Source organism: Peromyscus californicus, unplaced genomic scaffold, assembly GCF_007827085.1.
Source record: "Peromyscus californicus insignis strain IS unplaced genomic scaffold, ASM782708v3 Scaffold_8__1_contigs__length_139910024, whole genome shotgun sequence".
Classification (NCBI taxonomy): domain Eukaryota; kingdom Metazoa; phylum Chordata; class Mammalia; order Rodentia; family Cricetidae; genus Peromyscus; species Peromyscus californicus.
The window spans coordinates 77,550,894-77,568,772 of NW_026294606.1; the positions used below are offsets into that span (position 1 = coordinate 77,550,894).

The following is a 17,879-nucleotide window of genomic DNA, read 5'->3' on the forward strand; positions in this document are numbered from 1 at the left end:
TTTTAATTCTAGGAAATATGCATGACCAAGCACAGTGGTCATGCTAGTCACCTCATGACTAGAAGGTGGAGGCATAAATATATCAACTAAAATTTCTATATTATAATGTGTACAGTGGCATCTTCTGCAGTATGGCTTGTCTTACCTTGATCTTTTGGTGGTACTGATGAAGAATTCCGCATTATGATGTATGTGACTTGAACAGTAACTTTCCTAAAATATTCAAGAACAAAGAATTAGAGAATTGTTGAGATATTATGTTAATACACAGTAAAATATGAATTATAAGAGCTTTTGAAAAATGTTTTCCTTATTTATAACTAAATGAGTGTTAAGAAATGGGTCTTAAGCTACTAATCGTTGCATGTATTTTCTGTTCATTTTTCTATGATAGGATTTTGCCAAATATACTGGACTGGACTGGACTTGGGGAAGGATGCTATGATGTGGTATGAGGGTCTACCTACACCTCTGTTGTCACAGTCAAATAGAAATAAGCCAAGTGCAGAGTCTCTGAAAATGCCCTGCCTGATAACTGTACTTCACACATATTGTTTAAACAATAATTACTAAAATAAATTATAAGTGCTGACAACTAAAATACTAAAACAAGTACTAAAATATAAATCATAAGCTGCAAGAACAACGTAAGTCTAATACAGTCACTTGATAGAATATAGTCTCACCAATGTAAAAAGAATATGAAACCTATTGGAGGAGCATAAGAAATGCTGATACAATCACACTAAAAGACAGATGCCAATATTATAGTCATATAGGAACGCACATGGTGGCAAATTAGCATATGTGTCTGCACTGTGCTTGGTCATGGAATTATAAGTTTTCCTTTTTAGGTTAGCAAATTTCCAAATTGTTATACATTGACCAGCAACTCAGTATTCATGAGACTTGGTACTGGGAACCTCTCAGAGATCAGAAGTCAGGATTCTGGTATGCTATTTGCACATAATCCATATACATTCTCTTGTATGCTTTAAATAATTTCTAGATTACTCCACTACTTGGGTACAATGTAAATGATATATAAATAGATACTGGTATATGGGTGTATCCAACCTGAGGCCTAGCTATGAATGTGGTCAAACACATCTGTAGATGAAAGAGTCATGTCACAACATCCAAGGGTTGGACATGCTGCTTGTTTAGGGAATAATAAAATAAAAAAGTCACTACATGTTCTGTATAGATGCAGCTTTAATTAATTATAGGCAACTAATTCATCTGTTTATTTGAGACAAGTTTTTACTTTGTAGCCCAGTCTGGCCTGGAACTCACAGAAATGTCTGTGCCTCAGTCTCCCAAGTATGAACAACATGTTCAGCTATAAACGCAGCTTAAAAACTATTTTTGAAGCAAGGCATGGAAGTTCATGCCTGTAAATCCTAGCACTTGAGGCTGGAAGCAGGAAGATGAGAAATTCAAAGCCAGCCTGGGCTACATGACAGCCTGTCTAAAAAAACCTGGAATATAAAACATGTTATTATTGTTATTTTGAGACAGGGTCTCACTATGCAGCTGTGGCTTACAACTTTTTTTTTTTTAAGTGGAAAGTTTCATCAGTCTTGAACTCAGTGGTTTTTGATGTTGATATTACTTAGAAAAACATCTGTACCTAAAAGCTTATAAAAATATTGGGCATTATTTTTCCAAAGATCTTAATTGTCTTTTTTTATTCAAACACAGTCACATTTCTATTTTACATCCTCAAAATTAGAATTTTGGCCCATGTGGTGCTACACGCATTTAATTCCAGCACTTAGAAGGCAGAGGCAGGCATATCTCTGTAAGTTCAAGGCCAGCCTGGTCTACATATTAAGTTCTAGATAAAAAATAAGGATGGAACAGATAATCAAATCTTTCAAAGACACCAGAAATTAGTTCATAAAAACAGATCCTAACTGTAGTCAAATTTCTAGGCGGTCTTATTAAATAAAAAACACGGAGCCAAATATAGGGGTGAAAGCCTTCAAGATCAGGGAAATAGTGAGAGCCACCAACCAACCTTACCTCACCAGCTCTGCAACTTCCAAAATGCCATGACTTCATGTCTACCCATGCTTTTATTGCCTTGCTGTTCTGCCCTCTCATTGGCTCCTTAGCCCAGCTACCTCACTCCCTGTCTGTACAGACCTCCAGGTCTCTATGGTTGGTACTGGGATTAAAGGTGTGTGTCACTATGTTCCCTAGTATGGCCTTGAACACACAGAGACCCTGCTTGCCAAGTGTTTGGATTAAGGGCGTGTGCTACCACTGCTTGACTCTTGTGTTTACTTAATGGCTTGCTATTTCCTCTGATCTCCAGGCAAACTTTATTTATTAATATACAAATAAAATATCACCACATTTCAGCACAAATAAAATATCACATTTCCCCTTTTTTTGTCTAATAAAAAAGTTATAACTAACATAAGAAAAACTATATACAATAAGTATAATAACTATATACAATATATATAAGCAATAAATACATCAACAATGTCTAGTCCATTTGCATTTGACAAATTCAGAGAAAATATTCCATTATTTATCCTATTTTGGTAAGTCCAAAATGTACCTAATTCACTGTTTATCCTAACTTGTATTATCAACAGAAAACTATCTTATGATATCTTTCAAACATATAATTAACACCTCTTAGTTTCTTTTCTGAATTTCTTAACAAAGAAAATTGTTACTACAACTATCTAATCTTTAACTCCATCAGAGACCCAAGAAGGAAATAATATTACCTAGTAAAACAGGAAGTGCAAACAAGCGACTTCCAAAAAAATGTGAGTTGACAGAAACATCCAGCTGCCTGGACAGTCATCCGAGGTTCCTCTGCTTAGACTTTCCTGGACAATGAGACACATATGCTCCTGGCAGGATAGATTTACTTCAGAGAGGAGGATGGGCATCAAAGACACTCCATATGGAGTTTGTCTTCTTTTTGGCAAAAATAGCCATTTGGGCAAGAAACTGTTTTTGACTGGACTGCTTGACAAAATGTTGTATCAACTGAACATGCAGGACTCATAGGAAGATGACCACCAAACTTTGCAAGGCGAGATGGTTTTTCAGGTTCCTGCTTTGTAGAAGAAACTGCCAGAAATTCTAGAGGACACAGAGAGAAGAGACTGAGAGACTCTAGGCCTATATGGCTGAAGATGGATGCCCCAAAGTTGCAGAGGAACTGTGAATGACTGTCCAGGCAGGTAGCTGTCTCTGTCATTCTAAATTTTTGGAAGATGCTCACAAAGCTCTTCCCTATTTACTTAGGTAATATTATATCCTTCTGAGGTCTTTGATATAGTTGAAGACTAGATAGTTATAATTATGATCTTCCCTGGGTATGATAAGAGATAAATTAGATATGAAACTTTAGACTCACAAATATAAGATAGATAAAATATTTTAATTTTGCCAAATACAAATAGACTAGATATTATAACTGTAATTCTTGCCTGATAACTGTTTTGTTATATATAATTTTACTATGTTAAAGTTAAAACTTTCCTTTTTAATTAAACAAAAAAGGGGAAATGTTGTGGGATAATGCTTTTGTACACTGATTTAATAAAATGCTGATTGGCCAGTAGCCCGGCAGGAAGTATAGGCAGGGTAAGCAGACAAGGAGAATTCTGGGAAGAGAAAGGCTGAGTCAGGAGACACTGGCCTGCCGTCCAGGGAGCAGCATGTAATGGCACACAGGTAAAGCCACGGAACACGTGGCAACATATAGATTAACAAACATGGGCTGAGTTTAAGTATAAGAGCTAGTCAGTGGTAGGCCTGAACTAATGGCCAAGCAGTTTTAATTAATATAAGCCTCTGTATGTTTACTTGGGGGATGCAAGTGGGAGAGATATGTCCAGACCGCCGGCAGGCTGGGACACAAGATATCTTCCAACTACACCTAATGAGGTTGGAGAGACGGCTCAGAGGTTGAGTACTGTTTGGTCTCCAAGAGGGTTTGGGCTGGATTCCCAGCACCTGTGTGGCAGCTCACTGCCATCTGTAACTCCAGTTCCAGAGGATCCGATGCCCTTTTCTGGCCTCCACAGGCACCAGACATATGAGTGGTATGCAGACATACCACAGGCAAAACACCCATACACATAAAATAAAAACAAGTATGAGTTGTGAAAAATACAGAAACAGCTGGATGTGAGGGGAGGGTTGCCCAGGTGCTGCTGGTGTGGTAGGCACTTGCTGTGTTGTGCACAGCACTCCTGGAGGCTTAGAGGGATTACTCCTCAGGGCTACACCTTCTCTCCACTTTAGGAATTACTCTCAGCATCATCATGGCATCCAACATCACTTCATAAACATCGTCTTGAAACCAACTCAATTCTGTACAACGAAATCAGACATTGAAAAGAATGACACTATTTTAAAGGCTGTTTCTTAAAAAATACTTAAACATAAAAAGTGATTAAGATATTTTTGCTTAAAAAGGTTGGGTACGGAGCAATGTCATTCCTTTTTTTAATATATACATAAGAAAAACTACACTAATTTAATACTTTCTTTTTGTATTTACATACTGGTTTCACTAATGAACAACTACTACCTTTGAAATCAGAAGAAAACACAAGTTACTGTTTTAGAACAACATATTAGAAAAAGAGGACCATTTGTACAGGTTGTCTTTTCACTCTGACATTTCCTTTGCTGGCAGAAGCTTTTTAGTTTGATGCAATTCAATTAATTGATTTTGCTTGCTTCCTAGGCTTTAGGATCTTGTCCAAAAAACTGTTGTTCACTCCAAAGTCCTGAAACATTTCTCTGTGTTTTCTGCTAATACTTTCGTATCTTACACTTAAAATTTCAATCAGTTTTGAGTGGTTTTGAGAACAAGGAGTCTATTTTCCTTTTTTTTAATTAAGAAATTTTTTTCATTCATTTTACACACCAATCAAAGATCCCCTCTTCCCTCCTCCTGTCCCCACATCCTCCCACCCAAACCTACCTCCCACTGTCCTCCACAGGAAGGCAAGGCCAGCCATGGCGAGGCACATCCAGTCAAGGCAAGTCCAAGCCCTTTCCCCTGCCTCAAGGCTGCAGGAGGTGTCCGATCATAGGTAGTGGGCTCCAAAAACCCCCTTATGTACCAGGGATGGATTCTGATTCTACCGCCAGGGGGACCCCCAAGCAGATCAAGCTACACATTGTCTCCCATGCAGAGGGCCTAGTCCAGTCCCATGCAGGCTCCACAGCCATTGATCCAACTTTCATGAGTTCCTACTAGTTTGGTTTGGTCATCTCTGCAGGTTTCCCCATCATGATCCTGATGTACTTGCTCATAAAATCCCTCCCCTCTCTCTCCTACTGGACTCCTGGAGCTCTGCCTGGTGTTTGGCTGTGGATCTCTGCATCTGCCTTCATTAATCACTGGAGGAAAGTTTTGTGATGACAGTTAGGGTATTCCCCGATCTGATCACTGGGGCAAGCCAGTTCAGTTCAGGCACCCTCTCCACTATTTCTAGTAGTCCAAGCTGGGGTCATCCTTGGGGATTCCTGACAACTTCCCTAGCACCAGGTTTCTATCTCCATGATATCTCTCTCATTGCTTTTCTACTCCATCCCTGTTCCAGCTCGACCATTCCATTCCCTTAGGTTCTCATCCACCATCTCCTACCCCCCATTGCTCACCCCTCACCCCCAGTTCATTCATAGAGATCTCATCTATTTCCTCTTCCTAGGGCAAGCCATACATCCCTCTTTGGATCTTCCTTGTTAGCTAGCTTCTCTGGAGTTGTGGGTTGTTGTCTGGTTATCTTTTGCTTTACTTCTAGTATCCACTTATGAGTGGGTACATACCATGTTTGTCCTTCTGAGTCTGGGTTACCTCACTCAGGATGATATTTTCTAGTTCCATCCATTTGCCTGCAAATTTCATGATGTCATTGTTTTTCTCTGCTGAGTAGTACTCCATTGTGTATATGTACCACATTTTCTTAATCCATTCTTGAGTTGAGGGGCATCTAGGTTGTTTCTAGGTTCTGGCTATTACAAACAATGCTGCTATGAACATAGTTGAGCATGTGTCCCTGTGGTATGATTGAGCATTTCTTGGGTATATGCCCAAAAGTGGTATAGCTGGGTCCTGAGGAAGATTGATTCCCAATTTTCTGAGAAAATACCACACTGATTTCCAACGTGGCTGTACAAGTTTGTAATCCCACCAACAGTGGAGGAGTGTTCCCCTTGCTCCACATCCTCTCCAACATAAGCTGTTTGCAGTGCTTTTGACCTTAGCCATTCTGACAGGTATAAGATGGTATCTCAGAGTCGTTTTGATTTGCATCTCCCTGATGATTAAGGATGCTGAGTAATTCCTTAAATGTCTCTTGGCCATTTGAAATTCTTCCTTTGAGAATTCTCTGTTCAGCTTTATAGCTCATTTTTTAATTGGATTGTTTGTTATATTGATGTCTAGTTTCTTGAGTTCTTTATATATTTTGAAGATCAGCCCTCTGTCAGAAGTAGGGTTGGTGAAAATCTTTTCCCATTCTGTAGGCTGTCATTTTGTCTTATTTACTGTGTCCTTTGCCTTACTGAAGCTTCTCATTTTCAGGAGGTCCCACTTATTAATTGTTGTTCTCAGTGTCTGTGCTACTGGTGTTATATTTAGGAAGTGGTCTCCTGTGCCAATGCGTTCAAGAATACTTCCTATTTTCTCTTCTATCAAGTTCAGTGTAACTGGATGTATGTTGAGGTCTTTGATCCACTTGGACTTGAGTTTTGTGCATGGCGATAGATATGGATCTATTTGCAATCTTCTACATGTTGACATCCAGTTATGCCAGTACCATTTGTTGAAGATGCTTTCTTTTTTCCATCGTACGTTTTGGCTTCTTTGTCAAAAATCAGGTGTTCATAGGTGTGTGGGTTGATGTCAGGGTCTTCAATTTGATTCCATTGGCCCACAAGTCGGTTTTTATGCCAATATTAAACTGTGTTTTATTACTATAGCTTTATAGTAGAGCTTGAGGTCAGGGATGGTGATGCCTCCAGAGGTGGCTTTGTTGTACAGTATTCTTTTAGCTATCCTGGGTTTTCCATTTTTTCCCAAATGAAGCTTAGTATTATTGTTTCCAGGTCTGTGAAGAACTGTATTGGGATTTTGATGGGAATTGCACTGAATCTATAGATTGCTTTTGGTAAGATTGCCATTTTTACTATGTTAATCCTACCTATCGATGAGCATGGGAGATCTTTCCATTTTCTGATATTTTCTTCAATTTCTTTCTTCAGAGACTTAAAGTTCTTGTCATACAGGTCTTTCACTTGCTTAGTTAGAGTTACCCCAAGGTATTTTATATTATTTGTGGCTATTGTAAAGGGTAATATTTCTCTGATTTCTTCTTCAGCCTGTTTATCATTTGTATATAGGAGGGCTACTAATTTTTTAAGTTAATCTTGTATCCTGCAATATTACTGAAGGTATATATCAGGTGTAGGAGTTCCCTGGTAGAATTTTTGGGGTCACTTATGTATACCATCACATCATCTGCAAATAGTAAAAGGCTGACTTCTTCCTTTCCAATTTGTATCCCCTTGATCTATTTTTGTGGTCTTATTGCTGTAGCTAGAACTTCAAGTACTATATTGAATAAGTATGGGGAGAGTGGACAGCCTTGTCTTGTTTCTGATTTTAGTGGCATTGCTTTGAGTTTCTCTCCATTTAATTTGATGTTGGCTGTTGGCTTGCTGGAAATTGCTTTTATTATGTTTAGATATGTTCCTCATATTCCTGATCTCTCCAAGACCTTTATTATGAAGGGGTGTTGAATTTTGTCAAAGGCCTTTTCAGGATCTAATGAAATCATCATGTGTTTTTTTTCTTTCAGTTTGTTTATATGGTGTATTACATTGATAGATTTTCATATGTTGCATCATCTTTGCATCTCTGGGATGAAGCCTACTTGATCATGGTGGTCATTTGTTTTTTGATGTGTTCAGTTTGCCAATATTCTTTTGAGTATTTTTGCATCAATGTTCATGAAGGAGACTGGTCTGTAATTCTCTCTCTTTCTCTCTCTCTCTCTCTCTCCCTCCCTCCCTCCCTCCCTCTCTCCCTTCCTCCCTCTTTGTAATTCTCTCTTTGTTGCATTTTTGTGTGGCCTGGCAACCAGAGTAACTGTAACCTCATAAAAGGAGTTTGGTAACTTTCCTTCTGTTTCTATTGTGTGGAACAATGTGAAGAGTATTGGTATTTTTTGAATATCTGGTAGAATTCTGTGTTGAAACTGTCTGGTACCGGGCTTTTTTTTAGTTGAGAGACTTTTAATGACTGTTTCTATCTCCTTAGGGGTTATTGGTCAATTTAAATAGTTTATCTGGTCTTGATTTAACTTTGGTATGTGGTATCTATCCAGAAAATTGTCCATTTCTTTCAGATTTTCCAATTTTGTGGAGTACAGGTTTGTGAAGTATGACCTGATGACTCTCTGGATTTCCTCATTGTCTGTTGTTATGTGTCCCTTTTCATTTCTGATTTGGTTAATTTGGATTCTCTCTGCCTTTTGGTTAGTTTGGATAAGGGCTTGTCTATCTCATTGATTTTCTCAAAGAACCAACTCTTTGTTTCATTGATTCTTTGTATTGTTCTCTTTGTTTCTATTTTATTGATTTCAGCTCTCAATTTGATTATTTCCTGGAGTCTATTTTCCTGGGTGAGTTAGCTTCTTTTTGTTTCAGAGCTTTTAGGTGTGCTGCTAAGTCACTAGTGTGAGATTTCTCCAGTTTCTTTATGTGGGCATTTAGTGCTATGAATTTTCCTCTTAGCACTGCTTTCATAGTGTCCCATAAGTTTGGGTTTGTAGTACATTCATTTTCATTGAATTCTAGGAAGTCTTTAATTTCTTTCTTTATTTCTTCCTTGACCCATTGGTGATTCAGTTGAGCATTATTCAGTTTCCATGAGATTGCAGGCTTTCTGTAATTTTTGTTGTTGTTGAAATCTAACTTTAAGCCATGGTGGTCCAACAGAATACAGGAGGTTATTCCATTTTTTTTTTTTTTGTATCTGTTGAGATTTGCTTTGTGACCAAGTATGTGGTCGATTTTAGAGACGGTTCCATGGGGTGCTGAGAAGAAGGTATATTCTTTTTTGTTAGGGTGGAATATTCTGTAGATATCAATTAAGTCCATTTGAGTCGTAACATCAGTTAAGTCCCTTATTACTCTGTTTAGTTTCAATCTGGCAGAATTCGATCTGTCCAGGGGGTGAAAGTGGGGTGAAGTCTCCCACTATTAATGTGTGGGGTTTGATGTGTGATTTAAGCTTTAGTAATATTTCTTTTATATGTGTGGGTGCCTTTGTATTTGTGGCATAAATGTTCAGAACTGAAACTTGATCTTGGTGGATCTTTCCTGTGATGAGTATGTAATGTCCTTCTCAATCTCTTTTGATTGATTTTAGTTTGAAGTCTATTTTGTTAGATATTAGGATAGTTACACCAGTTTGCTTCTTAAGTCCATTTGATTGGAAAGTATTTTCCCATTCTTTTACTCTGAGGTAGTGTCTGTCTTTGAAGTTGAGGTGTGTTTCTTGTATGCAGCAGAAGGATGGGTCCTGATTTTGTATCCATTCTGTTAACCTGTGTCTTTTTTATAGATGAATTAAGTCCACTGATATTAAGGGATATTAATGATCAGTGATTTTCAATTCCTGTTATCTTCTGGTGGCAATGTGTGTATATTTCTCTTCTTTGGGATCTACTGCTGTGGGGTTATCTATTGCCTGTGTTTTCGTGGGTGTATCTGACTTCCTTAGGTTGGAATTTTCCTTCGAGTGCTTTCTGTAGGGCTGGATTTGTGGATAGGTATTGTTTAAATCTGTTTTGTCTTGGAATGTCTTGCTCACTCTGTCTATGGTGACTGAAAGTTTTGCTGTGTATATTAGTCTAGGTTGGCATCCATGATCTCTTAGTGTCTGCATTACATTTGTCCAGGACCTTCTGGCTTTCAAAGACTCCTTTGAGAAGTTGGGTGTTACTCTGATGGGTCTGCCTTTATAAGTCACTTGGCCTTTTTCCTTTGCTGCTCTTAATATTCTTTCTTTATTCTGTATGCTTAGTGGTTTAATTATTATGTGGTGAGGGGACTTTTTTGGAGATCTAGTCTATTTGATATTTTATAAGCTTCTTGTATCTTCATAGGTATTTACTTCTTTAAGTTGGAAAAGTTTTCTTCTATGATTTTGTTGAATATATTTTCTGTGCCTTTGAGTTAGTATTCTTCTCCTCCTTCTATCCCTATTATTCTTAGTTTTGGCCTTTTCATGGTGTCCCCGATTTCCTGGACATTTTGTGTTAAGACTTTTTTGGCTTTGGTGTTTTCTTTGACTGACGAATATATTTTCTCTATTGTATCCTCTACACCATAGATTCTCTCTTCCATCTCTTGTATTCTGTTGGTTTGCTTGCATCTGTGTTTTCTGTTTGTTTACTCAGTTTTTCTATTTCCAGCATTCCCTCTGTTTGTGTCCCTTCAATGTTTCTATTTCACTTTTCAGGTCTTAAACTGTTTCCTTCACATGTTTAATTGCTTTTTCATGATTTTCTTGGCTTTCTTTAAGGAATTTATTAATTTCTTCCAATTTTTTGTTTGTCTTTTCCTCAAGGAGTCTATTTTCATTCTTCTGCCAATGAATGTCCAATGGTTCCAACATTGTCTATCGAGAAGACTGTCCTTCCTCCACTGTGTGTGGTTAGCACCTCTTTCGAAAACTGACTGTAGATGGGCAGGATTGTTTCTTACAGTCCTCAGCTCCACTGCGTGTCATGCAAATACAAAGAAATCTGTCTGATCACTAGAATTTTCATTATATTTTGAAGTCACATTTTGTACAAATCTCTAACTTTGTTCTTTTCACTCAAGATTGTTTTGGCTTTTTGGATCTTCAAAATAACTTTAACTGTATCACCAGCATGTTGATATTTAGAGTGGAAAACTTGAGAGCTGTAGTTGGCTGCTGTGTAAAATATGGCTGGATTTCAGTTAATTTAATTGAAAAATAAATATATTTTGTAATTAGTATACTAACACTAAAAAAAACACTGGACCATATTATAATGTAACATCTTATAATTAGATAGGATGAGAATTCATTATTAAACATGGCAGAGGCAAAAAGGCATTAAACAATAATGTAAAACCTGACTGTAGTTTTCAAACCTCACATAAGGAAAGTCCTATGCATTTGGGGAACCATGGAAAAGCACTAGCCTCCACACTTCCTTCAAGGTATAAAAAAAAAATCTGTGAAAATCATAATCTGGCTCTTTAAAAAACTTGAAAAACTGAAAAGTATATTTAAGTAGAAAAATCTATCAGAATAAAACAGTGAAACCATCAGTTACAGAAAAATCTATCATAATGAGTTTAATAAGTCATACATATAATTGCTCTGTTACTATCTAGTGTTTAAAGAGAGCTGACTGAACATAAAATCAGATGAAATGGTAGTCTGAGAAAGTGACTTGGTGATGCTGGAAATGGAAAATTTCCATTTCCTTCTTATTGATGGACTTTAAGGTAGGCACTGCTTGTCTTTGTTACACGTCCTTGCCAAGTTTCCTGAAAAGAAATTTAGATAGAGAACCTCAGAAGAGATAATCTCTTGTTTCATGCCTCACAGGTTGTTGACATTAGCTTATGCTAAGAGTTTGTGTGGCATGCTCTCCTGTGTTTGTATGGGCACTGACCACAAGATTCAGTTTAGCTGTCCATCTAGATTAGCATTTCTAGAAAACTATTTCCTAGGGAATAAACAGATCATACATCACCGGATAGACATGCTGTCATCAGGATAAATGTCATAATAAGTTTGGCCAGTAGATGTTAAAATGTGAGAGTATTAAGTTGGAAATATAAAAATAGGCAATGAGCCTTTTGGTGTCTTAAAACCAGCAACTTCTGAGAATGTGTGTGTCCTGCTGCTGGGACTGAACTGAGGGCCATTATACATGTTGGGTATGTATTCTACCTTTGAACCACCTCCCTAGTTTGTTGTTTGAGACAGAAGCTTGCTAAGTAGTTGAGGCTAGCCTCAGAGGTGTGATCCTTCTCCTTATCTGCTTCAGTGATAGGGTTGCAGCCATGTAGCATTGAGCCCAGGACCTTTTTACACATTGGCTGTTGTTTGCTTTTGCTCTTTTGGTGGCCCATCACCCTGCTCCCAAATAAATCACACATGGAGCCTTATTCTTACTTATGAATGTCTGGCCTTAGCTTGGCTTATTTCTAGCCAGATTTACTTAACTTTAAATTATTCCATCTATCTTTTGCTTCTGGGCTTTTCCAGTTCTTACTTCTGTAAATCTTACTCTTACTCCGTGGCTTGCTGTGTAGCTGAGTGGCTGACACCTGGAGACCTCCTCCTTCTCTGACTACTTCATCCCTCCACTCCTTCACCTCTCTTCTTCTTTCTCCTCCCAGATTTCTCCTTCTATTTATTCTCTCTGCCTGCCAGCCCCACCTATCCTTTCTCCTTCTTTGCTATTGGCCGTTCAGTTCTTTATTAGACCATCAGGTGTTTTAAATAGGCACAGTAACACAGTTTCACAGAGTTAAACAAATGCAACATAAACAAAAGTAATACATCTTGAAATAATAGTCTACTACAATTGGCACATGCCACAGATATAGCCTGATTGGCAGCTGACCCTTTGACAAACCTTCCATGTTTGATTCTGTTGTCATTTCATGCTTCTTGATTTTAAAGTATAACACTGTGACAGTCCTACAAGACTTCAGATTTGATGCTAGAATAGTCAGTGAGTCCACAGGTGACAGCTCCACCTGGTCTGCATTCTTCAATAGAGCTCCTTTCAGTTTGGTGACAATATTCCACTTATTGGGCATTCACTCACTAATGAGCATTTGCCAACTTTAGGTTATCAACAACAAATGTAATATAATGTATGTGTTCAATTTCTGAGAAGATAAATGGTTTTATATCTGATGGGTAAAAATCTAAGAGTAGCAGGCTATTTAACCTTATAAGCAACTGCCTATTCAAAGTGTGTGTGTTGTATTTCATTGCTTTAAAAGCACAAACTCCTAAGTAGTGATGGAATTCAGGTTTTCTCAAGATTAAGAGAATCTAAATATCTTGATGTTTAATTTTGCTAAAATAATAAAGGTCTATTATTAAAAAAAATCCTGACTATGGGTGGTGGTAGCACAGGCCTTTAATCCCAGCACACAGGAGACAGAATCAGGTGGATTTCTGTGAGTTCAAGGCCAGCCTGGGGTACAGAGTGAGATCCAGAACAGGCACCAAAACTACACAGAGAAACCCTCTCTCTCTCTCAAAAAAAAATTCTGACTAATAACAGTACTCCCCAGATACTCAATTGTAACAATGTTTGTTCCTATCTTAATCTGTCCTATTTAAAGAGCAAATAACTGGAGATGTTATTCAAGTACTTGCCTGACATGCATAACACCCATAACACCCCTGGTTCAAACCCCATTCTGGGGGAAAAAAAAGTAAAAATAAAAATTTCAAATCACACTGGGCAGTGGTGGCACATGCCTTTAATCCCAGTACTTTAGGAGGCAGAGGCAGGCAGATCTCTGTGAGTTAGAGGCCACTGGTTTACAGAGAGAGTTCCAGACAGGCTCCAAAGCTACACAGAGAAACCATATCTTGAAAAATCAAAAAAGAAAAAAGAAAAATTCAAATCACAATGAATTGGTATTAAAGGATCAGAGAAGCTGAAACTTATCTATATAATAAATTTTCATCTATTTGGAAAATTTTTAAAGTTTATATTACTGTTTGCATTAACACTAGTATTTTCTCCTCAATAGTTGCATATATATTAGTATGAAGTTCAATGTAAAGAATTTCTTTACATTTAAATGATATTTTTCTCCACTCCCCAGACCTGTTAAGATGGTCTTCTCAGAGGTACATGATTGCTGTTCAAAAAAAAATACGTGATTGCTGTTCAAAAAAAACATGCTACAACACTGGACTGACGCTTGATTTTTAAGGTCATATTCAGCCCAATCCCCTGTGTGCAAAACATTTAACACTCACTGGATCAATAGAGTGAGTGAGGAGATGACCACCCTTAACTGAGTCACTACATTTGAATCTGGGCAAGCTATGTCTTCATTTAAAAAATATTTATTTTATTTTATGTGCATATGTATGTTACCCACATGGATGTATATGTACCACATGCATGCCTGGTGTCCACGGAGAGCAAAAGAAGGCACTGAATTCCCTGGACCTACCATGTGGATACTGGGAACCATACCCAGGTCCTCAGAAGGAGCAATAAGTACTCTTAACCTTGGAGCCACCTCTCTAGCTCCTATTTCTTCTTATTGTACTGTGTCTTCAGTTTTTACAACTTGGAAAAGGACAGAAAAATAATATTCAACTCATTAGTTGAAAAAAATATTAAATTGGATTCTGTGTGTTATAAATACTTTGTAAAAAAATTAGTAATTAAAAACAGGGTGCTAATATGTCAGTAAAATTTTCTAGTATTATTGTAAAAGAAATGTTCATTACATCTTTGCCATTTCAAAAATGAATAATACTAAAAATTATAGAATATACTTAAAAAACGAATGCCAGGGTTTCCTATTGTAAGATCTGTCTATGTTTACAAAATGTGTACACACCCAGGTCTCTGTGCTCGTTAAGTGATGCCTGTGTTCTTTCTTAGAGAGGTTAACAATATTTTGAGGTCATTTTCTGCCTCAATAAAGGCAGGATGTTCAGGGAAAGTAGTTCTAGCTCAGACCCTCACTTCTTTACACTTCAGAAGCTTTTTTTTTTTTTTTTATAAACTTCCTTTCAACTTTGGTGGCTTTATTTGAATCTGGTTGTATTTTCTTCTGCTTCCAGGGGAAACCACTCACTGCTTACTACACATGACCCTTGGATACCTATGAACAAAATGTCGCACCGTCCTCCAACAGAGCCACTCTTTGGATCCACCCCATGCTGCTGCCTCGGCTAGGAGGTCTTATCTTCCTGCCTCCTAAAGTTTTCTCCTGCCTACATTCTTCCATCTTTTCTACCACCTCTCTCTGTGCAGCTAAAAATAGTGTTTGCCTTTTTTCTTTTTAATTAACATTTTTAAGTCAAAGCTATATTTTTATCTCTATTTTATTTTAAATATACAAACATTACATTCTCTTCCTCAGAGACAAGCACTTTCAATTCTTAGCACTGAAAGCTTATTTGATCTGTATTCAGACATCCATACATCCATGAGTGTTAACTACACATTTATAATTTTATTTCTGTATTGTTCAGTTTTAGGTAATATCTTCTGCTGACTTTCCATGAAAAATGAAAAATGATTATTTCTCAATCAATGAAAATGATGATTAATGATGATTAATAATAATCTCTAGGTATAGAATTCTAGACTGAAACTGAAAAGCTTTATTCCAGTTTCCTCTGGTTGACAATATCAGTAAAGACAATGAGGATTTCAATGCTTTGCACACAGTTTATTTACTTCTCTATAGGAATCATGTTAAGTTCTATTTATTTATTTATTTATTTATTTATTTATTTATTTATTTATTTATGTTTATTTATGCAGGATCTCAATATTGTAGCTCTGGCTGGGCTGGAACTTACTATGTAGACCAGGCCAATGTTAGAAAATTTTGAAATTAAATAGTCCTTTTAGCCTGAACTATATAGCAAGATTCTGTATTAAACGAGTAGTCTTCATCTCTTGAAATTTTAAAGTATCAGTCTTGGGGAGAAAGTATCAGGACCTGATTCAATCTCCAGCCCCACATAAAGAGCTGAGTGCAGAAGCAACTCAGAACAACTGAAGAAGACAGAGGTGTTGACTTCTGGCCTCCATGTGTATAAACACACACAGTATATCCATGTTCCATTGCTGCTTCATTCACAATAGTCAGGTAATGGAGCCAGACTAGGTGTTCGTCAAATGATGACTAGATAATGACAACATAGTTACACACACACACACACACACACACACACACACACACACACACACAATTTTGCTCAGTTAAAAAAAATACTAAACTGCAAAATCTGTAGTAGGATATATGGAAATGGAAAATATTATACTGAATGAGGTAATAAAGACCCATAAAGGCAAATTCACAAGTCACTCTTATATCCTAGCTTAAATTCCCAAGTTGGAGTGTTTGAGATAGAAACAGAGGGGGAAAAGAGGCCTTAAGAGAGGGAGTAATAGAAGACATATGACAAAAGTAGGGGTGTAACTGTAGGTAGAAAGGTTTCAACAGAAATGGTGGTGGAGAGGGTAGAGAAGAGGGGGTAGGGAGAAGTGTTAACAAAAAATAAGTACATATGGAAAAAGCCACATGAAAACCTACTACTTTGTAAGCTTATTAAAAATATATGTATAACAATTAAATAGAGGTACCCACTTTGGGTGGATAACCTATGGGAAGTCATGGTTAAACAAAAATTCCAGTGCCAGGTATGGGATACCTCCCTATAAGCTGCTGATCAGGGAGGCCCCAGAGGCCCATAAACCAATACAGGCTATTGCCAGGGCTTTTGATTACCCACCAGAACTAAGACATCACATTTTTATTATAGAACATAGTGAAATCCATCTGGAACTGACCTGGAAACTTCCTCCCCGAAATCTAGCATTCATAGTAGTAGAAGGTACTGTGTAGGATGCTGGAGGAAAGAAGTCCTCAACAATCTCATGTAACTACAATGAATCATAGAAACTATAATAGTGACGTGCTAGGCAAGCTGTGGCACATGATTGATTACAGGGGCAACCAATTGCTTTCTGATTGATTGGAGGCTGGCCCACAGGAGGGAATTCACACCTGGTATTTGTAGAACTCCTCAAAGGCCTATAGCTCAGGAGCTCACAGGTCCCATAAGAAAACCTACTACTGTTTTGTTAGCTGAACATGTTGCCAAGCTGCCTTATAAATATTTATGTTTATATCCATAGGTAAGTACTGCTCTCAACTTTGGTGAGACAAGCTTAATTATGCAGTGAGTAGTATTTAATGCAGAGAGTCCTAAATGATAAAGAATAAGTGACTGTTGAGTGCTCAGTTCAACATGGAACATCTTTACCAATCCCTAAGGCGATGTAGAAGGAATGTAAGAATCAAAGAATAGGAAGAGGTGCTGAAAAAAAATGTCTTCTGACATGACAGGGCTGTTGTAGCATAAAGTCAGGGAAACCGTGGTTGCCTGCACAAGGTCTGAACAAGGAAGCCTATCAACATTCCAACAAGGATGGAGAAGGGGCTCGAAGGCCCTACCTACCCCTCCTGAGGGACTACTACCAGTTAATGAGTACTGAGGGCATACGTGATTTTCTTTGTGGTACAGATACTGGTAGGTTTTCAATGTTCCAGTAAATAATTTCCAACCCATACTCATGCAAGCAACATGTCAACATCGGTCACATACACACAAAGAAAGAAGGAAGGGCCTTGGGATGAAGAAGTGTTTCAGCAGGAGAGGGAAAAGTATCTATCTATCTATCTATCTATCTATCTATCTATCTATCTATCTATCTATCTATCTATCTACATATATATGGAATTGTCAGAAATATTTAGAAATGAAAAAAAACTATTAATTTAACTAACGACATAAGAAAATACCTTAAAACCACCATTTGGGAAAATTGCTGGCATCTTTTACAATTAGCTACAAAAGCTTTACAGACTCTAACATTTGTACCTCCATGTTTCTCTGGAATTCAGCTGGATGTGTCAAAGTTCATTTTGTTGATACACAAACCCTGACAAAGAATGAAAAGCAGGGCTCAGAGCCTGAGGGCTTAGAAGAATGGGTATAGAATGCCAGTTGTAGAACAGTGTGCTGATCATATTCCTGA

The 17,879-nt window shown here is 37.6% G+C and overlaps 1 protein-coding gene across 17 annotated transcripts in view; it reads right to left on the reverse strand.

Annotated features, from left to right (window-relative positions):
- Znf438 (zinc finger protein 438) overlaps positions 1-17,879 on the reverse strand; it is a 144,933-nt gene that overhangs the window by 38,452 nt on the left and 88,602 nt on the right. For all 17 annotated transcript variants that reach the window (XM_052727937.1, XM_052727950.1, XM_052727943.1 and 14 more), the window contains one exon: positions 146-213. In XM_052727937.1, coding sequence (XP_052583897.1) covers positions 146-182 — 37 coding nt within the window. In that variant the 5' untranslated portion in view covers positions 183-213. The remainder of the gene's footprint in view (positions 1-145; positions 214-17,879) is intronic.